General features: G+C 48.6%; 3 protein-coding genes across 5 annotated transcripts in view; 1 reads left to right on the top strand and 2 right to left on the bottom strand.

The window, feature by feature from the left end:
• Window positions 1-1056: 1056 nt before the first annotated feature.
• snap29 (synaptosome associated protein 29) lies at window positions 1057-3889 on the bottom strand. The gene is made up of 6 exons (XM_067227995.1): window positions 3847-3889; window positions 2971-3198; window positions 2560-2753; window positions 2257-2342; window positions 2028-2132; window positions 1057-1535 (listed from the first exon to the last, which is right to left on the bottom strand). The coding sequence occupies exons 2-6, from the start codon at window positions 3196-3198 to the stop codon at window positions 1375-1377; spliced, it is 774 nt and encodes a 257-aa protein (XP_067084096.1). The 5' UTR covers window positions 3847-3889; the 3' UTR covers window positions 1057-1374.
• A 735-nt stretch (window positions 3890-4624) lies between these two features.
• The window catches only part of LOC136932554 (phosphatidylinositol 4-kinase alpha-like), a 32960-nt gene continuing 16542 nt past the window's right edge, over window positions 4625-21042 (top strand). For all 3 annotated transcript variants that reach the window (XM_067227689.1, XM_067227690.1, XM_067227688.1), the window contains exons 1-25: window positions 4625-4733; window positions 5481-5597; window positions 6257-6350; window positions 7124-7212; window positions 7351-7423; window positions 7507-7812; window positions 7895-8043; window positions 8344-8409; window positions 8516-8612; window positions 8745-8936; window positions 9641-9741; window positions 10011-10140; window positions 10591-10720; window positions 10809-10904; window positions 10993-11176; window positions 11355-11458; window positions 11593-11761; window positions 12180-12230; window positions 17426-17534; window positions 18188-18324; window positions 18469-18602; window positions 19415-19497; window positions 20247-20317; window positions 20444-20568; window positions 20672-20753. In XM_067227689.1, the coding sequence (XP_067083790.1) occupies window positions 4635-4733; window positions 5481-5597; window positions 6257-6350; window positions 7124-7212; window positions 7351-7423; window positions 7507-7812; window positions 7895-8043; window positions 8344-8409; window positions 8516-8612; window positions 8745-8936; window positions 9641-9741; window positions 10011-10140; window positions 10591-10720; window positions 10809-10904; window positions 10993-11176; window positions 11355-11458; window positions 11593-11761; window positions 12180-12230; window positions 17426-17534; window positions 18188-18324; window positions 18469-18602; window positions 19415-19497; window positions 20247-20317; window positions 20444-20568; window positions 20672-20753 (2988 nt within the window). In that variant the 5' untranslated portion in view covers window positions 4625-4634. The remainder of the gene's footprint in view (window positions 4734-5480; window positions 5598-6256; window positions 6351-7123; window positions 7213-7350; window positions 7424-7506; window positions 7813-7894; window positions 8044-8343; window positions 8410-8515; window positions 8613-8744; window positions 8937-9640; window positions 9742-10010; window positions 10141-10590; window positions 10721-10808; window positions 10905-10992; window positions 11177-11354; window positions 11459-11592; window positions 11762-12179; window positions 12231-17425; window positions 17535-18187; window positions 18325-18468; window positions 18603-19414; window positions 19498-20246; window positions 20318-20443; window positions 20569-20671; window positions 20754-21042) is intronic.
• serpind1 (serpin peptidase inhibitor, clade D (heparin cofactor), member 1) lies at window positions 12341-16854 on the bottom strand. Its single transcript, XM_067228080.1, has 6 exons — window positions 16568-16854; window positions 15748-16391; window positions 15401-15549; window positions 14628-14752; window positions 14069-14213; window positions 12341-13865 (listed from the first exon to the last, which is right to left on the bottom strand). Exons 1-6 carry the CDS (start codon window positions 16852-16854, stop codon window positions 13674-13676), a joined length of 1542 nt encoding a protein of 513 aa, XP_067084181.1. The 3' UTR covers window positions 12341-13673.

Genomic DNA, 21042 nt, shown 5'->3' with positions numbered 1-21042 from the left:
ACATCAAATATATCCTAATTTCTTGTTCTCATAATAATTTATGATTGCAGAGTGACAAAAAGTTACCAAATTTGTTTGGCAAAGTGATATATTTTTTTTAATATCACACCCCACCCGCCGGTCATATTCTAATGGTAAATTCACACGTGCACAGGTGTTGTGGGGATTTCACGCTCTGTAAGCATGAGATATGTTCCGACGTTAGGCAGTTTTTCTGTTCTTTGGGATTCAGCTTTTGTGTATCCATCCTGACAATCTAAGTTGTGGACGATCATAATTTTCAGTCTAAACGTTGGGACCAGTTTGAGGAAGTCCAAAAAAGCAGTAAGCCTACTCGTCATCTCATCATGCCTCCTCTCGTTTCATCTCAACTTTAGATACTCCCAACAGTTGTATAAAAAAGTTTATTTTAGATTACATCTATTAGTGTAATTATAGAAATACAGACAATAAGGTAACAATAGTCTACTGAGGTTTGTGTGATTTGGCTCTTTAATCTACATCAGGTACTTAAATGACGTAGCCTACAACCACGGTAACCAAGACGAATCTGAATAATTTAGCCTGTGGAGCTTGTTATCCACACAAACTATTATCCATGTTACATCCAACACAGCAAACAAACAAAATAAACAGACATTAAGAAATAAACATCGAATGAAGATAGATATTTCCATAAAATGTAGGTATAGAAGTGGATCAGTTTGAAGCAGCAATTTCCATAGAATAACTGCACTTAAGTTCATAATTCTAAGTGTGACAGTTCGACATCACCCTCAATTACACAAGCCTCTAAACAGATTACATAAGGCAAATGGTCTGGAGGCTTCTAGAGGCCTAAACGTGTGGTTCTTCTTATACTTCATCACATCGATGATCCAATAAGGAGAGGATAGAGACAACACAATGGCAACCATATCTAACTGCTTTCCCTGTAATAATGGGAAAGAGGACCGGGAGGTGGACTACAGACAGTACGCCTCCTGACGCCTTCTGGCTATGCCAATGATTACAGAGAAGCTGGGTATGTGTACATCAGAGTGATACAATCCAGAATCGTTCCACTACAGAACAGCTGTGACTGCAGCATATTTATAGAAAACACAGACCAGAGACATTGGTAACTTTACATATGGGGGAAAATGTCATGTCAGTCTTATCAAATGAGTGGATGTATAGATATTCCATCTGTAAAATAAATTATCATGGCTTACTTGTTCATAAGAATGACTGAAAGCAATACAATTTAAAAACAGACATCTAAATCCAAGATAGGGAGTTTATGGTACAGGAATATAGAACCCAGGTAGGCAGATAGATAGGCAGATAGGTCAGTCGGTCTTTGATCTGTGTCAGTCCGTCCTGAGTGTTTTTTCATTTGAGGTTTTTTAACTGCTGGTTGGTGTTGTTGATCTTCAGGTCCATCTTGTCAACCTTCCCCAGGAGTTTGTCCAGAGAGACGTCCTGGTCCTCAATCTCAGACTGGAGACCCAGTCCCAAACTCTTCAACCTGCCCAGGCCCATTGACATCTCATCTGGAGGGGGACGGGGGCAACATGTCAAGTGAAAAGTGTGAGGAAGCCTTCATCTAATATTGTGATGATAGCCTGGTCCACTGTGACTTACCCTTTCACATCAGATTGACACCCTCTATTTCAACCTTTAAATCTGCTCTAAAGACTTATTTATTTATTCTGCTTTGGCTTTTATTATTCCTTAAGCATTGTAAACAGATCTTTTCATTTCTGTACCTTCATCCACATTGTTGTATGCTTTATTTTTCTGCAATGATTATTTTACATTGTGTACAGCCTTTGGTCAAACATGGTTGTTTTTAAAAATGCTCTATAAATAAATATTGATTAATATCATCTGATTAATGTTTACACAGTGATGTGGCATTTTGTTGGTTTGTAACGTCTTACGGTTCTAAAAAAGTTTTATATAAACACAGGTGTTGAGTGTAAAGACATGCTGTAACACTGGCATGTGTGTGTGTTTGTGTAGACCAGGGAGGACATTGTTACCGAGGTTGTTGTCCAGAGTCTTGTGAGCATTCTGGAGGTATTGGTTCTGAGGGTGGCCGTTCCTCCTGGACGAGCCATCATCCACCGACGCGGAGGCACCAAACCCTTGCAAAAAGATCAACATCGCAAAGGTTCCATCTAACTAAAGCCTTTACATATGTTCAACCATAATCATCATCTTCCTCATCGGCACTGACATGTCATTGCGTGGTTGCATTCCGGCCTGTACCTTCATTGTCAAGCTTCCTCAGGTTGGGGTGGCAGGCCTGGTATTTGTCCTCATGCTGTTTACTACTGCCAAGGGCATTCTGCAATCTAAAAGTTGGAGGTAGGAGTTAAATAGGTAATAGTTTGTGTTGATGTATTTTGTGGGAACTATTGTCAACTATCAATCAGGCTCTGCTGACGCTAAATGGACAGGAGGTCAGTTAGAGGTCGTAGGTCAACCTGACAGTGTTAAAGCCAGGCAAAGTGTGTTTGCTTTGGTGTGTGTAGCGTGGGTTAAAGTCTTACTAGAATCTGAAAGTCTTACTTGTCGCTCGCCTGGTAGGAAGGAGGTTGCTCCGGCTCTGGCTTGGTCTCGGGCTTGGCCTTAAAGTAATTCACTAGACCTCCCCACACGCTCTTGATGCTGTTGATGTGTTTCTGGCTGGTCTTCAGGTCCTGGTCCATGTTGTCCACCATCCGCTCAGACCTCTTCAGAGCCTCTCCTTGACGCATCAATTCCTACAGAAAAAGGGGGAGAAAGAGAGAAGGGGAGAGAGAGAAAAAGGGAGGGTTTGAAATCGGAAGAGAGGAGTTACAGTTAGGAGAACTCTTGATGGTGCTGTTTAGTATCCCAGTGAGATGAACAAAGAAATGGATCCCTGAAGTTTACAGAGATGCTCTGTGTAGTGTGATTAATGAACAATGTGTACTGTTCTGAGCCAGAAAGAAACAGTACTTCTGCAGTCTCAACGCCCATCTTCTCAGACTCGTAGATGAGAGCCAGGGAGCGCTGACTGCTGTCAACAGCGGACTTGGCTGTGTGCATCACTTCCTGTTGTAAGTATCTCTGCTTCCTCTCCGCCTCACTCAGCCCACGGTAACTTGGGTCGTCAAACCCCCCGCTTGACCCGCTTTCCTCCTCCTCATCATCTGCAAAGGGGTTATGGGACTTGGGGTACGCCATCTTTGGGGGGGAGGGAGAGAGAGATCTGTGTTGGATAGATAGTGGTACGGCTGTAGACAAAGCTGGCCAGTTACACTAAACTAAATAAGGCACATTTTCGGCGTTTATGCTTAATGACATGCACATGAGCCAGTCAGCTCTGACATTCCTTAACGAATACAAAACAACAGCGTGCAGCTAAATGAACGCCATTCATTGTCTCTTCAGGTGGAGAGCCTGACTTTAGCTAGTATTTGGTGTAAGTTATCGACTAACGTTATCTACTTCTAGCTAGCTTGTAGTAAGCTAAGCTAGAGAAGCACCCTGACAGCCCCTACTGTTTACAGTTGCTAAAAAGTTGAGCGAGTCCTGTTGTAACCCCATGTATAAGTAAAGATGCGGACACACACATGGGGGTCTTATCACTAACTTCATTTTATAATATAAGCCTTAAAATGCGACCAACGTTCCAGTAGACACTGACGAACTAGCAAAAGCGGCTTTTGCTAGTTAGCCAGGGTTGCCAGAGTTGGCTTTTGAAAAGCCAACTCTGGCAACGGAACCTTCCATGTAGCTATCTAGCAAAGGTAGTTGGATAACTCTACACTGCTTGACAAACTGACATTTGTCTATTTAACATACATTACATTGGAACTGGTTTGAAGTTACCTTTGTAAACCTTTGATCAGATTCTGGCAGTGTTGTCGTTTTATCAGCTGGTTACAAAGCATGAACTACTTCCTGTCACGTTGCGTGACGTCGCAAGCGACAATCTGTGATCTACAGTTTTCGAGCTACTAATGGCCCGCCGGTGCGCCGGGTTACTTTAGATGGGCGCCCCATTCTGTTTATTTATCTCATTCAAAATAAGTGAAATATTTATTTAGTTCTTGTGAACATTAAAACAATTTAAGTTACTTGCTAAAGCTTATTGTCCTCATTGACTTGAGCTCATAAAACATTGTGAGGAAAATAAAAGCAGACTGTATGAATTATTGGCTACTCTGATGAAGACGCATGCGGGGTCTGGGACAGGAAGTATGTCTATCTGACACATTTTAAACTGAATTTACTGTAGTCTCTCACATTCATTTCTTGACAAATTAACCGTAATTTTAAACCGGGAACACAAGTTCAATAAAATACCCCAAATGTAATGGCATTTCACAAATGTATTTTGTGTGTTCAGATGCCATGTGTGAACAAAGGAATGTCTTATGTCAACCTATGTCAACCTATGTCAATCAGATTAGGTGAACTACATATTTCAGAGAGAACATTTTCTAATCGGATCAAAGGGTTCAAAATACTGCAGCCCCCACTTTTCCTTCAAATATCACAGCTGTGTGTGTTTTTGCGTTGCGCTGATTGTGCCACCAGTGTTGCCGTACTGCGGCGCTGTCTCCGCCAGCCCTCACCTCTCCTCTCTGTTCTCTGGTGTTGATGTTGGGGTAAACATGTCGGTACATGGAGGTATAACCAGAGGGTTCTACTTCAACACAGTACTGTCACTAGCTCGTTCTTTGGCGGCAAACAAACCTACGCCACTCGAAAAGGTAAGAAAAATGTCTCAGAAGTCACCCGTCAGTTAACAGTTAGTCTAATAGCTAGGAACAGAAGTTGTTTGAAAGAGCGTTTGAATGCACGTCGCTTCCGCACAGACGGCGGTGTTTGGTTCAGTAATACAGTTGAAAGGCGTCTACGTGGAACGTTTGCTCATTGCTCTTATCATGCAGTGCAATAATTTCCCGAGAAATGTCACCTGTCTTCCTGAATGAATGATTCAGTGACATTGACAGTAACAAAAACATTCTATAACAAAAAAGAGGATCTTGTAGAGATCGCTGAATGAGCTGTGCTACACTGCCTTTTAAAGTATTGCGCACTGCAGTCAAACAGGTTCTACGCCGAGTTATCACCCACTCAGCTTCTCTCAGTAACTCAGCGCCCTATGGACAGCTTTTCTGCCACACATTTCCAACTAGTTCTCAAACTGTTTTTAAACATTGGGAGTCTCTGTCTGTAGTCAGATGGAATTGCAGGTTTAACTGCGCGGTAGAACTGAATCGCAGCATCGATTCATTGTACAACATTAACTTCACTCCAGAAAGAAATCATAAAAACACTAAATAGACAAATAATTTATCTATTTTTACATATGTAATCCACAACTCAATGGTTGCCAGCATTGGAACTTCTCTATATTCTTCATCCTGCCCACCAATTTCCCAATTTGGCTTGTTCCTGACCTGCGTGTGTGTGTGTGTGTGTGTGTGTATGTGTTCACCCCTGGCCTCCCTCAGGTCCAGAAGCTACAATGCATGTGCCCCGTGGAGTCGAGAGGCGTGTTCACGCTGGATGCTCGTCGGAGAGACGCTGTCATCGCGATTGCTGTGTTCCTGGTGGAGTCTGACCTGCAGGTGGGTAGTTGGGCTGAGGACTGGGGGGAAGGTAGCTGGGCCGATGGGAAGGTAGCTGGGCCGATGGGAAGGTGGCTGGGCAGATGGGAAGGTGACTGGGCTGAGGGGAAGGTGGCTGGGCTGAGGGGAAGGTGGCTGGGCTGAGGGGAAGGTGGCTGGGCTGAGGGGAAGGTGGCTGGGTTGAGGGGAAAGTAGCTGGGTTGAGGGTCTCTCTCCTCCAACTACAGTCCCTTCCATTCCACAGGTATCCTGGTGATAAGCTCATTACTGTAATCTGTTTCATCCCTTGTGCTGGCTGGTTAAGCTGATAACTCTCCCTGCAGCGCCAGAAGGTGGTGTGTTGATTCATTGCTCTCTCTACTTCCACTATAATGCCAATACATTACAGTTGTGTATACACCTACAGTAATAAAACAATAAAATAAAATAGATTGTGGATGTATGCAACAAACCCAAGTATGTAAGTTGGAAGCTGAACAATAGGTGTGTGTTTGAGGGATTGCCTTGCGATTTAAGTTCTTATCCTCTAACATGAGCAGAGTGTGTTTTAGAATAAGGCTGTGTACTGTGTTTCTCGGCATACCACTGTGTTGCAAGATAAGTAAACTTATGTACTGTGGCTTGTTTGTGAGTGTAATGTTTTGCTTTGTCCCTTGCAGCACAAAGACTTGGTTGTTCCCTACTTGCTGGGTCTGTTGAGGGGGATTCCCCGGGTCCAGTGGCTGGAGGAAAACTCCGGAAGGAGAGGGAACGGTATGACAAGCCTCTTAACGTGTCATAGCACTCGGGTCCTACCAGAGGAGAATTCAATCCCTGGATTGTCTGCTGCTGTGGGTCACTGTGCCTTCAGCGACTCCATAATCTCTCTGTTGGTGTGTCTTCTGTTGGTGTGTGTCTGCTATTTGTGTGTGATTTTGGTGTGTGCATGCCAGGGTGTAGCCGCTATGATTTACTCTGTATAAACACAGCCTTGCGAGAAACACTTTTGGCATGGATTCCATGTGCTTGTTGGTGCTGAAGTGTGTGGGCTGGCACATGAGACAAGATGCTGTGCATGTGAGCGTGTGAGGATTCTCTCTCTCTGTCTCTCTGTCTCTGTGTGTGTGCATCTTCCCCTCAGAGTGGCTCCCTGTGGGTGCGTTCGTGTGAGCTCGAGTGTGTGTCTCAGTCCCTTCTCTCTGTCCCCCTCAGAATGGCCCCCTTGTAGGTGTGTGTAGCCGAGGTGACTTGGTAAACTTACTCCTCATCAGTTTAAATACAGTCCCCCACGCCAGCGAAGAACTAGATTTTTGGTGGCGTAGCTGGTTAGTGGTCGCGCTCGTAGGTCAGAGGGCCCGAGTCCGAAGCCCGGTGTTGGTAAAGATCGGTAGGAAGCAAAACTGACGGTCTACGCGACTACAGCCGTTAAATGTGCTTGTAGGTATGTGTGTCACAGTTCTCTCTCTGTGTCCCCTCAGGGTGGCCTCCGTGTGTGTGTGTGTGTGTGTGTGTGTTTGTGTCACAATTCTTTCTCTGTGTCCCCTCAGGGTGGCTCCCAGTTGCAGAGACCTTCAGCTTCTGCCTGGTGACACTGCTGTGTGACGTGGCCCAGAGAGACCCTGGCAGCAGACTCCAGGTCAGACAACGCACGTTGCCTCATAGCCCATTCTGCAGAAAACCTCCTAAAACCTGATCCCAGATTTGCTCTAGACCACCCTGTGGAGATAAAGAGTGCAGTCAACTCTGTGTGTGTGTGTGTGTGTCGTGACTGTAGATCCTGGAGGCTGTGATGGATGTAATGCAGGGACTTCAGGACATATGCCAGACGCCCGACAATTACGAAAAAGGTAAGCACAGACATACACGCACAAACACACACTTTTACTTGAACGCATCACCCTGACATCCCCCCCCCCCCAATCCCCCTCAGTCTACCTGTGCAGGTACGTCGTCCCCTGCCTCCTGGGCGTGACGAGGGCCTTCGGTCGCTACAGCAACACGGAGGAGTCATTGCTGTCCAAGCTGTTTCCCAAGGACCGCCCCCAGGCGCCCATGGTTACCGAGGAGACGGAGGCAGTGCGAAGGAGGTCCTTCAATGACTTCCGCTCCATCCTGCCCTCCTCCCTGCTGACAGCATGCCAGAGCGACACGCTCCGCAAGCGCAACGGCTCCGCCCCCGACCCGGGGGGCCCCTCCCCTGTCTCCCCTACCACTCCTGGACCACACTACTTTGAAGGTGAAAGCAAGGAATGAGTGTGTGCGTGTATATGTGTGTGTGTTTCAGGCCTGAACGCTAACCTCCACCGCCTCCCCTCCAGGGTGCTACCGACCAGACAACAGCAGCGTGGATCCTGACTACTACTTCTGCACGGTCAGCTCCAGCTTCTCTGCGTCTCCGGCCTTCGTGGGGGCAGGAGCGAGGGAGGTTGAAGTACCTGTAGACCTGCTGCGACGCCTGCTAGGCATGGTACACAACCATAATCCTGCACAGTACAACATAGCACAAACAACACAGTACCACTCAACACAACCCAGTACAACTCAACACAACACCCCAGTACATCTCAACACAACACACATTACAACTTCATACAATATAACATGCATGACACAGGACAATACTGCACAGGACAATACGCAGTACAATATTACACAACACAATACGCAGTACACAGTACAAAACTGGACAACACCATACACAGGACAGAACTGCACAGAACAAGGTACTCCAGGGCAGGGCTTCTTAATGAGTGTTGATGTCCTCCAGGTGAAGAGCTTAGTGTCAGACTCGTTCCTGAAGACCCTGGACACCATGGTGACCGAGTTCACAGAGGTGAGCACGAACACCTACTGTGTGTATAGGTGGGTTGTCGCGCACATGTGCTTGTGTTCTAAAGTGTCGAGTATAGATGAGGATGTCGGTGTGTTTGTGCTGTCAGACCAACCCTGGGACCAGCCTGTTCTACAAAGCCTTCAGTGACCCCCTGTACGTCTGCATATTCAAGATGCTCAGAGACACCCTCTACAACATGACGGGTAAGACAAGCTGGGATGAAGCCCTCCCCTCCCTTCCCCGCTCTCTTTTCTGTCTCCTGTCTCCCGCCCCTCATAGCTCTTTGGGATGGAGGTGGTGTGTTTACTAGTGTGTGTGTGTAACACCCCCTCCAGCCCTGCAGCCTGACTTTGTGAGGGAGGTGCATGACTTTGTCCTGGAGCAGTTCAGCAGCAGCCAGTCGGAGCTGCAGCGGGTCCTGCACACCTCCGACGCCGCGCTCGGAGAGCCCAGCCCGCTCAAGCTGCGCTGCCAGGCCAATGCCGCCTGCGTGGACCTCATGGTCTGGGCCGTCAAGGACGAGCAAGGTGAGGGAGGACGACAGGAAGGTATAGGGGAGGGAGGGTGACAGGGTGAGGGAGGACGACAGGAAGGTATAGGGGAGGGAGGGTGACGGTGAGGGAGGACGACAGGAAGGTATAGGGGAGGGAGGGTGACGGTGAGGGAGGACGACAGGAAGGTATAGGGGAGGGAGGGTGACAGGGTGAGGGAGGACGACAGGAAGGGGAGGGAGGGTGACAGGGTGAGGGAGGATGACAGGAAGATAAAGGTGAGGGAGGGTGACAGGAAGGTAAAGTTGAAGGAGGATGACAGGAAGGATGGTTGAGGGAGGATGACAGGAATGTATAGGTGAGAGAGGATGACAAGGTGAGGGAGGATGACCGGAAGGTATAGGCGAGGGAGGATGACAGAAAGTTGGGGCGGTGCCCTCCCTAGGTCATACTGTGTACCAGGGGTTCATCAGACTACACCCATATAATCTGATCCTCTATGTGTTTAGACCCCAACCCTGTCTGCAACTTGTGCTAGGGTCATATCAGAATCAGAATTCAGTTTATTCGCCATGTATGTTATACAAACACGGAATTTACTGTGGGGAGGTGCAAACACTAAACATATACGAATCTTAAATGAAGACATATGACAAGACCGCGTCCTTAGGTCGACTGCGGTAGCTTCATTCTGATCCCTTCCTCTTCCTTTCTTCCTCTCTGGCCTTGTGGGGGTGTAGGTGCTGAGAACCTGTGCACCAAGCTGTCTGAGAAGCTGCAGTCCAAAACCTCCAGCAAGGTCATCATCGCCCACATGCCCCTGCTCATCTGCTGCTTGCAGGTAGACCACCCCTCTGCCCACTGCTGGCTGTAGTCTCTTGGATGATAGCAGGCTTATAGATGGGTATCTATCAGTGGTATAGCATTTGACTGCTGATAAAGAGGTAACAGGTTCACTGTGGATGAAAGCGTCCACTAAATGAATGCCTTGTTAGCAGGGGGGCCGCTTGTTAGCTGGATCAACTCTCTTTGCTGTCGATAGAGAGATGGCAGAGCCGGAGAGCTAATTGCTGTAATTGTAGGTTATGTGTGTGTGTGTGTGTTTTCCAGGGTCTGGGCCGCCTGTGTGAGAGGTTCCCTGTGGTTGCACATTCCACCACCACCTCCCTGAGAGACTTCCTGGTGGTGCCCTCCCCCGTCCTTGTCAAGCTCTACAAGTACCACAGCCAGTACTGCACAGGTACCAATGACAACCACAGCCAGTACAGCACAGGTACCTGTAGCAAACACAGCCGGTTCAGCACAGGCAACTATGGCAACCCCTGTTGATACAGCAAGGTCACTGGTAACCCTGGCCGGTACAGCTAGATAACTACAATACCCATGGCCTGTACAGCTGGGTAACTATGGCAACCCCCACCGGTACCACGAAGTAACGAGAGTTCCCTGCACAGTGAACTGATGCCTGATAATGTAGTCCACTGAAGAATGGCATTGCTGATATTGATGTGCCCAGTTCGTCCATGAACACATCACATCCAAGTCATTGATTTGCCCTGCAGTCCTGACCAGGCCCGCTACTGTAACCACTAGACTGGTCGTGTGACATTATGGAACATCTGCTTGTCCTGTTGGCCCTTCTCCTCCTCTTCTCTCCAACTCTTTTTTTCTCCCTTCCTCACACCCCCAGGGACTGGTGAGATCAGGATCAATTTGATTAATGAACACTCCCAGTCCAGCTTCAACCTGCTGTCCAACAGGAAGGACCAGCCATCTATGTACGAGCAGCTCCGGGACATCTCTATTGACAACATCTGCAGGTCAGAGAAATGCCCTGCTCTTCCCACTGGTCCTGCTGTTTGAAATCAATCATACAATATTGGACATATTCTCTCTCGATCCTCACAGGTCTCTGAAGGCAGGCCTCACCATGGACCCAGTCATAGTTGAGGCGTTCCTCGCAAGCCTGTCCAACCGCCTCTACATCTCCCAGGAGAACGACAAGTAAACACCACCAGCCGCCACCCCCGGCCACATCTAACATGAGGCAGAGTGATTGATGGCTCCCCCTTCTGTCCATCCCTCCCACCAGGGACGCCCACCTGATCCCGGACCACACCATCCGGGCACTGGGCCACATGGCAGTGGCTCTGAGAGACACGCCCCGGGTGATGGAGCCCATCCTCCAGATCCTGCAGCAGAAGTTCTGTCAGCCGCCATCGCAGCTCGACGTGCTGATCGTTGACCAGCTGGGCTGCATGGTCATCACTGGGAATGTAAGACATGCGCTCACACACACGCACACATACTCAGGCCCCACACGCATGATCACAGATCCACGCAAACACACTCACACACAGACCCCCCCCAAGCCCAACCCCACGGACAGTCGCCAACCCCAACACACAGCATTCCCCAGATTCCTCAGCATGTTCCCACTCTTTCTCTCCCCAGCTGTACATCTACCAGGAGGTATGGAACCTGTTCCAGCAGATCAGTGTGAAGGCCAGCTCTGTGGTCTACTCTGCCACCAAAGACTACAGAGACCATGGATACAGGTCTGCTGGGAATCTCTGGACCATCCACCCATCTCGCATTGTGTGTGTGTCGAATTGTAATATCCGTTTGAGTACGTGTGTAATGCCAACTGCGTGCCTGTGTCCGCGTGTGTGTGTGTGTGTTGCGTCCCTAGACACTGTTCGCTGGCTGTGATCAACGCTCTGGCCAACATCGCGGCCAACCTGCAGGGGGAGCCGCTGGTGGATGAGCTGATGGTGAATCTGCTGGAGCTGTTTGTCCAGCTGGGGCTGGAGGGAAAGAGGGCCAGCGAAAGGGCCCCAGACAAGGGCCCCGCGCTGAAGGTGTTTGCACAGACGCGCGCATGCGTGCATGCCACTCACACGCATTAACACAACATGCAGGGAGTCGGGTGGCTGAGCGGTGAGGGAATCGACCTAGTAATCTGAAGGTTGCCAGTTCGATTCCCGGTCGTGCCAACTGACGTTGTGTCCTTGGGCAAGGCACTTCACCCTACTTGCCTCGGGGGGATGTCCCTGTACTTACTGTAAGTCGCTCTGGATAAGAGCGTCTGCTAAATGACTAAATGTAAATGTAACATGCTCACAGACACACTTGTGCCAGTCGCACACACTAATGCTCACACATACACGCTCAGACACCCAGGCAAACACACACTCGATGAAACGGTCAATCAACCGATCGTTCCTCCCTTCCTCTCATTAGTAGAGGTTGTCGTAACTCTGGTTCCTCCTTCTCCAGGCCTCTAGCAGTGCCGGCAACCTGGGGGTGCTCATCCCGGTCATCGCTGTGGTGAGTGACTCAACACAGGGCAGCCAGCGGTCTACTGTCACACATACGCCTCACCTTCTCACACACAGACTCAAACATAGGCCGGGGCAATAAAACGATTGAAAAATGTGTCGTAATTGATACTTCATCAGTAGCCATTAGAAAATAGCTTGACTGATTTTTATTTTATTGTCCTGGTCTATTTCAAGAATAGGTTGTTAAAATGATTCTCTAGTTATTGAAATCGGCTGAAATGAAAAAATAGCATCAAGACACTTTTCAGCTATATCGCCCAGCCCTACAGTACAGGAAACCTATCTGCTCACACGCAGGCCAAGAGTCCGTAAGGATCCATTAAACGGTAGCTGTAAATTGTAATGAGTAAATTCTTAATTTCGTATTCTATTACACAAATCTAATATATTTGAGACTATATACAATACGTGGTTTTGCATACAATCGACGACAGGTTTCACATCCACAAGTTTTACAATATAGGATATGTGCTGTGCATACTTTTCTAAACGTTTCTGCCTCAATCTCTCCAAATTCCATACGAGTTCATGTTCAAACCTACAGTTGAGACGCTCTAGCATAGATGAACAGTCAGTATTAGAACAGTGTATGTGTGGGTGAGTTGTTAAGAATCAAAGTACGTTTTTGTCTGCAGAGTGAATCACCAGATGCGTCTTGACCATTATATAGTCCATGAAATGAGAATGTAGACACTGAGCATGTCCATATCCTCCTTTCTCCATTACGGGAATCTCAGTTGCATTTGGTTAGTGTTTAACTTCAGAGATAAATATTGACTCTGCTTGCAACTCAATGTCACTGAGTTGCTTGTGGTGTTTGTTGCTCTACTACCAAAGTTCAGAGATGAATATATGTCTCACAGAAGCACTGAGTGGATACCCCGTCTATAACCTTTTTATATTTGTAATATAATACAGAAATCATATCAACATAATTCAAAGACGTAACATTATAATGCTGTTGCTAAGAACATCTTGATTCCCTGTTTGTTTTCACCCTGAACCCATTTCTTTATTTGTTTACGCTGTCTCAAACTTATGTTGGTGTTGTTTCAGTGATGACACATTGTTTTAGAACATCAGGTTCTAACATCTGACTGCAAATAACACTGACTCACAAGCTCTACCTCTGCGCCACTCTTTATGCCTCTTTCTCTCTGCCTCTCTCATACACACACTCTCTCTCTACCTCCTACATGCTCAGCCTATTTTTTTCTCTCTCTCTCTAACACACTCTACCTCTCTTTCGCTCTCTGCTTGTCTCTCTCACACACCCTCTCTGTCTCAAATCTCTCCCTCGGAGGGGCATGGGGTAGGAGGAGCAGATGGGGGAAGAGGGGCAGGTGGGGGTACGAGAGGCAAGAGGGGCAGGAGTAGCAGGTAGAGGAGGAAGGTGGCAGGGGGTTGGGAGGCGGGCAGGAGGGGGGATCTAGCTCTGAGAGGGGTTGACCACGCGGCCCATGAAAAGCAGGCAATCTGTGCGGTGTTCGTAGACCAGGAACAGGAAAGGGTGGTCCACCACAAAGCGGACCTGAGAGGAGAGGGGCATGAAGCCCACCTGGGTCAGCGCTGCTGCCTCCGTGCCTTCCTCATTCACCGTGATGGTTCCCTGGTGTTTCAGCTGGACAGGGACACAGAGAGAGGCCGGTCAGATGCTGTTAGTGGCATTGAGAGGCTGGAAGAGGCTGTAGGAAGCTCTGAGACCTCTGGAGGCATGTACCATCCTTTACATTGGGAGCTTTCCTTCATGGTGTTGTAGTGGATCTCAGAGGCCTATTGTAGGAACGTGAGGGTGAGGAAGTGTATGGTAGTCTGGTTCTTTACCCAGTTGATGCCGATCTTCTCTGAAGTCATCCCAGAGAAGTCCGCCTTGTCCTGGAACAGCTTGGTCAGGCCCATCTCCTTCAGGTTGTCTATCAGATCGTAACTCTGCTCCAGTTTGAACCGGGGGAACACCACCTCACGTGTCCTGGGATGGGGGGGGGGGGGGGGGGATTAGTTCTGTTAAGGTATTGCTAATCTATATGCTTTAAAAACCAAGGAAGACTCACACTTTCGGTATCTGTACGGGTCTGCTTACGTGCAATGTTGTTTTGTGCAAGTATTAGTGTGTATGTGTGTGGATACTTTGGCCCTCATTTAACGTAGAAATCAGCTCAGATCTGAGTGCAGAAGAAATCTTATGCCAGTCAGAATACATGGTCTAATAATTCTCCGATGTGAGTTGACATGAGATGTGATCGTAGCCTCCGCTCACGTCCAAAATAATACATGCCAAGATTTCTGTGGAAATGACCGTACGCCTGGTTGTCAGTCTAAACCTTTATTTCGGAAATGAGGGTAATTGGATTTTGTGTGTGTGTGTGTGTGTGTATGAGCTCACCTATTGGTCATGTTGCTAATCCACCTGTTGACCACAGTGGGGGAGATTTTCTGCTCTAGGGTCCTCATGCCTGACATCTTCCTGGGAAGGACTACCAGCATGCTCATGTTCCCGCAGTACGGCAGCTGGTTCGGGGACAAAGTAACACATGTTAATGGTACACTCTTAGTGGTACTAATTGGTACCCCTCAGATGATTTAATTGGTGTTGTCGAGCTGATTTTAATTGTTACGTGCTAGTGGGTTTAAATAGCACTGCTTAGTTTGTCTCTTATTCTTAGTTTGGGCTGGACAGTGATGGACAGATTCACAGCCTCCAGGAGCTTCAGCATATGTTTGGTTTTATTCACCATTACTATGTTTTCTCCACTACCAACTAGGGCGGCCTGCCGCAGCAGTGCGGGTATGGTTTTGTGTGAATACAGTATAATGTTTTAAGCCATTTGTCACAATGATAGCTAATTGGCGCATTTACTTAACGTATACTGATGCGCGTGAGGGGGGGCTGTGATTGGATGATGACAGGTGTCGGTGATCATTCTCAAGTGTTGTGATCAGCACTGTTGCTGTTGTATCAGTCAGTGGTTAGATCAGCACAGCAGTCAAAATACGGAATAAATCAATTAGGCCCAATATAAGTGACAGTTAATACGGGACAGTTGGCAACCCTACCACCAACCCTGTCCCCCAGCAATGTCAGCCACAACAGCAAGCACAACTGGTCTTGGACCCCCTTCCCTGTGATGTTAGCAGTAGCACGGGGACCCAACTCACCTGCAGGATGTCACACTGCAGCTCGTGGTCGGCTGCCGCCATGTACATGCCCTTGTTCTGCATCATGGGAACCCGCACATTGGTCTTCTCCGTCATGCGGAAGTTCCTGTAGTAAGTGGCCTCCTTGGGGAACTTGCTCTCCCAGGTGCCTGATCAGTGAACAGAGCAATTTAGAGGTGCTGGGTGGTGAATAGAGCAGTTTAGAGGTGAGCGTTAGGAGCTATGACATTCAACAAACCAGTTTGACCGTCATGCCCAAGAAGACCGACCCTTTCCGTTTAGGCACTGTGAATATCTCTGTTGTCAGTGGGGGGCTGAAGCTAGCATGGCGGGGTGGTTTTTCTTACCTTTGAAGTAGAGGTAGTTGAGGAGCATCAGCGCCATGTTGGCGTCGACGCTCTTCAGAGGCTCTTTGATCAGCCCCTTGGTGAGTTTGAGGATGCGTCTGTTGGCCATCTTGAGGAACGCAGGGTCTTTGAAGTCCACCGACTGGGGTTCTGCGTAGTAGTAAGCCTTGCTGTCCGTAGAGAAACCCGCCTCCACGGGAACGTCCTTCTTCACGTACAGGTCGTTGACGAAGCGCAGGGTGTATCCGAAGTTCCTCCGGAACAGCCTATGGGTCAGCTTCCGGAAGAGCTTGTGCACTGTGGTGTTGTCATAGTGATGACTGGCATTGACGAAATCAGCAAATCCTGTGGCTTCAAAGAGCTGGACGTGGGTCCCTGGCCCTGTCCCCAGTGCCATCATCCCCATGGCGATGGAGATGCTGGCGGGGGCCAGCAAGATATTGTCGCTCTGGTTGACGTCGTTACGGAGGCTGCGGTAGAGGTTGAACCCAAATCGGGCGTTGACGGTGTTGATCCTCTGGAGGCGCGAGCGGCCGTGGAAGAGGCGGAGAAGTCGGGCGCGCCGGACCTTGGGGTCGGATGGCTCAGAGAACACGTCGATCTCTGGGGCCGGCGTGGCGATCTCGTCTATCTCGTCCCCCTCGCTGTCAGGATAGAATATGGAACTGTGAGTGGTTACGGTCGGGGTTAGGGTTAACAGCTGCGATGACGGCCTCTGATCTATCATCAAGACAGGCTGAATAGCAAGGACGTGATGAGCTATTCACAAATAATCTTTGTGTGAATGTGTAGATTGTTGTGTGCCTCTCCACCCCCACACCTGTAATCGTCCCCTCCCTCTGCCAATATCTTATCAAAGTCGATGTAGTCTTCATCCTCGTAGCCCTCCAGAGGAAGGTCGCTCGTCACTGTGTTCTCCTGGTGGAAGTCCAGGGGCAGGGCTTCCACATCCTGGGCCCCCTCCAGGGCACCCCCCTGGCCTAGGCTACGAGGGTTGGGGTCAGGCTGGGGGCTGGGTGAGCTGAAGTGGGAGCCCAGATCTTTGATCCCGCCTTGACAGAGGTCAGCCAGCAGGCAGGACACAGCGATGAGCATGAGGAGTCTCATCCTAAAGGACAGGGTCAGGGACAGACAGGACAGGGTCAGAGGTCAGACACGGAACAAGTTTCTGAAAGCCGAAAGGAGAGAAGAACCTGAAGCAGACGAAGATTTGTCACCAACATCAGAACACAGAGTAGCAAAAATTACAAATATCAACATTTAGAAATTCCCTACTCAGTCAATATTCGGTCAGTTAACACTTAGTTACAGTCTTCTAAATTAAGAAGCTTTTCAGTGTCCTACTTAGATATTCTGTATAAATACTATATATATATATATATCTTACCTGTACATTGATGTGGTGTGTTAGGTCTGTTCTGTTCAGTTTCAGACTGATCTGAAAGGTCCACATTTGAACTTTGATGTGGGCTTCCCCTGAACAAACAGCGCAGATCAAACACCACGCAGACTCACTAGGAACATGCCAGCTGGAACATTTAACTCCTGTTAAAAGTCTGTTGTTTTTCTAAATGGACCCTGTTCTCCACCCTCCCTCCCACTCTCCACTATCTCCCACTCTCCTATCTCTCCCTCTTTCCCCTACCTACCTCTTCCCCTCCATCTCTTTCTCCCCCAGCTGACCAGAAGACTGCCTCCCATCAAAGAGGCTAAGCCCCGCCTCCAGAAGTTATTCAGGGATTTCTGGTTGTATTCAGTGGTGATGGGCTTCGCTGTGGAGGGCTCAGGTGAGGTGGAGGGCTCAGGTGGGGTGGGGTGGATGGCTCAGGTGGGGTGGATGGCTCAGGTGGGGTGGAGGGCTCAGGTGGGGTGGAGGGCTCAGGTGGGGTGGAGGGCTCAGGTGAGGTGGGGTGGAGGGCTCAGGTGAGGTGGGGTGGAGGGCTCAGGTGGGCTGGGGTGGAGGGCTCAGGTGGGCTGGGGTGGAGGGCTCAGGTGGGCTGGGGTGGAGGGCTCAGGTGGGGTGGAGGGCTCAGGTGAGGCGGAGGGCTCAGGTGAGGCGGGGTGGAGGGCTCAGGTGAGGCGGGGTGGAGGGCTCAGGTGAGGTGGGGTGGAGGGCTCAGGTGGGGTAGAGGTCTCAGGTGGGGTGGGGTGGGGTCGAGGGCTCAGGTGAGGTGAGGTGGGGTGGAGGGCTCAGGTGGGGTGGAGGGCTCAGGTGGGGTGGGGTGAAGGGCTCAGGTGGGGTGGGGTGCGAGGTTGGGGAATGGTAGTAAGAAGGAGACCAAGATATAGAAAGACACAATGTAGCGTCCCATAGGTCAAAGGTTACATCGGATCTTACTCTTTTTTCCTTGTTATGTCTCCCCTCCACCCTCCATACCCTGTACATCTCTCTCCTCCCCTCACCCCTCCCTCTCCCTCCTCCACCATGCCTCCCCCTCAGGACTGTGGCCAGAGGAGTGGTATGAGGGTGTGTGTGAGATTGCCACAAAGTCTCCTCTCCTAACCTTTCCCAGCGGGGAGCCCCTCCGCTCAGAGCTGCAGTACAACTCAGCCCTGAAGAACGACACTGTCACTCCGGTACATGCACTCCCCTCATACACACAGATGCAAGCACATGAACACATGCATACACACACAATCACACCCTTACATCCTTTGAAAGACCTGCAATGTAATCTAGGTTGAAAACATAACCTGTGTCGTTCATGTTGTGTTCTGAAGGCGGAGCTCAGCGACCTGCGCTCCACCATCATCAATCTGCTAGACCCCTCCCCCGAAGCCTCCGCCCTCATCAACAAGCTGGACTTCGCCATGTCCACATACCTGCTGTCCGTATACAGACTGGAGTACATGAGGTCGGCGTTCTATCTGATCAATATCATCTGTCAGATCTATATCTAGACTAGAACACATGTCCGCATCTATAAGCGCTATATCTAGACTGGATTACACAAGGTCAGCAGTAATTTCCAAATTTCTAATCAAATAACAATTCACTGAAACCTAGTCAGTTATTCACTAAAAACCAAAAGACCACTCTAGGAATGGCAGAGACAATGTTCATTTTTGAGTAACATTTCCCGAGTTTAATGGTTATTCAATACTATACTATAGCTTAATATAGCTGAATTAATAAATTATTTACTTTATTTCAGCTTGCTAGCGAGCAAGTTACTCAAGTAATTGTCTGTAAGGTAGCAGGACAAAATGGAGCAAGCCAGAATGCTAAATATTTTAAGGAATGTGTAACTTGCGATGTTAGGTGGCTGAGCGGTTAGGGAGTCGGGCTAGTAATCTGAAGGTTACCGGTTAGGTTCTCGACTTTGCCAATGAAGTTGTCCTTGGGCAAGGCACTTCACCCTACTTGCCTCGGGGGGAATGTCCCTGTACTTACTGTAAGTCGCTCTGGATAAGAGCGTCTGCTAAATGACTAAATGTAAACTTGAAAACTACCTATCAGGGGTAGTGTGTGTAGATTTGTTTTGCCAGTGGCAAGTATTTGAATGGAGGTGCTGACAACCATAATTATGTGCCACCGACACGTCCATAATATCTAGACTGAGGCACAATGTGGTCAGCATCTATCTGATCTATATCTAGACTGTATCTAGATAGTATCTGTATCTATAACAGCATCCCTCTCCCACACACACACACACACACACAGGATGCTGCGCTCCAATGATCCTGATGGGTTCCAGGTCATGTTCCGCTACTTTGAAGACAAAGCCATCCAGAAGGACAAGTCTGGTGAGATGAGACAGCCCTCCATGCTGCCCTGGTGCTTCTGTTCAGCCCATGGTGCTGCTGGGGGCTTTTCCTATGGTCTGTGTGTTAGTGTGTCTGACTGTTTGTGTGAGTGTGTTATTGTGTCTGAATGTGTGTGAGTGTCTCTGAGTGTGTGTGTGCGAATGCAGCATTGTGTCTGAATGTGTGTTTTACTGGGGCTAATTGTGTGTTTATGCCCTTGCTATGATGCAATGTGTGTGTGTGAGTGTGTCTGCCCTATCTATGATGCAGTGTGTGTTCATGACCTAGCTATGATGCAGTGTATGTGTTCATGACCTAGCTATGATGCAGTGTATGTGTTCATGACCAGCTATGATACAGTGTATGTGTTCATGACCTAGCTATGATGCATTGTATGTGTTCATGACCTAGCTATGATGCAGTGTATGTGTTCATGACCTAGCTATGATGCAGTGTATGTGTTCATGACCTAGCTATGATGCAGTGTATGTGTTCATGACCAGCTATGATACAGTGTATGTGTTCATGACCTAGCTATGATGCATTGTATGTGTTCATGACCTAGCTATGATGCAGTGTATGTGTTCATGACCTAGCTATGATGCAGTGTATGTGTTCATGACCTAGCTATGATGCATTGTATGTGTTCATGACCTAGCTATGATGCAGTGTATGTGTTCATGACCTAGCTATGATGCAGTGTATGTGTTCATGACCTAGCTATGATGCTGTGTGTGTTTCTGCCCTAGGTATGATGCTGTGTGTGATCTGCGTGGGAGACAAGGTGTTTGAAGTCTTCCTCCAGATGATGTCAGAGAAGGTAGAACTCCTCTTCAGACCCAGATGTTCTGAAGACCTTGGAGGCCTGTTAAAACCAAATGTTCTGATTTCTCCGTCTCCATCTCTCTCTGTGTCTCTCCCTCGCTTGCTGCTCCCCCCCATTCAGCCAAAGACCAAAGTGCACGAGGAGGAACTGGAACGTCATGCCCAGTTTCTATTGGTCAACTTCAACCACACCCACAAAAGGATCCGCAGAGTTGCAGACAAATACCTGTCTGGATTGGCTGAGACGTAAGCAGCCCCCCCCCCCCCCCCCCCCCCCCCCGGCAAACTCCACTAATCAGCAGTCATTTTATCAACTCTGTCAATCACCCTTCCACCTCTGTCATCCCAGCTTCCCTCACCTGCTCTGGAGTGGGCGTGTGCTGAAGACCATGCTAGACATCCTTCAGACCCTGTCTCTGTCTCTCAGCGCTGTGAGTACCAGGGCGGGCACACACATGTCAACACGCGTACACATGCAGTACATGCTTCATAGGCTATGTTCACACTGCAGCTGAATGTGGCCCAAATACACGCGTTACACATACAAGTCTGTTACTTGGATGACAGCGTGAACAGCCCAAAGCACATTGAATCTGACATTTTCAAATCAGATTTGGGCCACTTTCACATGTGGTTTCAATCGGATACAGGTCTGACATTTGTCAATGCGACCTCCAGTATGAACAGTAAAATCTGAATTTGTGTGACGTCACCCTTGAT

This window comes from Osmerus mordax, chromosome 24, assembly GCF_038355195.1.
Source record: "Osmerus mordax isolate fOsmMor3 chromosome 24, fOsmMor3.pri, whole genome shotgun sequence".
Lineage (NCBI taxonomy): Eukaryota > Metazoa > Chordata > Actinopteri > Osmeriformes > Osmeridae > Osmerus > Osmerus mordax.
This window is presented reverse-complemented; position numbering and strand designations above follow the sequence as displayed.

Bases quoted from the DNA above. Each gene is read 5' to 3' on its own strand.
- serpind1 (XM_067228080.1), bottom strand. From the start codon at position 16,854: ATGAGACTCCTCATGCTCATCGCTGTGTCCTGCCTGCTGGCTGACCTC. The intron at 15,550-15,747 runs GTAAGAAAAACC...TTCACTGATCAG, and splicing joins CAACTACCTCTACTTCAAAG to GCACCTGGGAGAGCAAGTTC. The intron at 14,214-14,627 runs GTGAGCTCATAC...CCCCCATCCCAG, and splicing joins ATTAGCAACATGACCAATAG to GACACGTGAGGTGGTGTTCC.
- snap29 (XM_067227995.1), bottom strand. From the start codon at position 3,198: ATGGCGTACCCCAAGTCCCATAACCCCTTTGCAGATGATGAGGAGGAG. The intron at 2,754-2,970 runs GTACTGTTTCTT...CTTTTTCTGTAG, and splicing joins TGGGCGTTGAGACTGCAGAA to GAATTGATGCGTCAAGGAGA. The intron at 2,343-2,559 runs GTAAGACTTTCA...TCCAACTTTTAG, and splicing joins TCCTACCAGGCGAGCGACAA to ATTGCAGAATGCCCTTGGCA.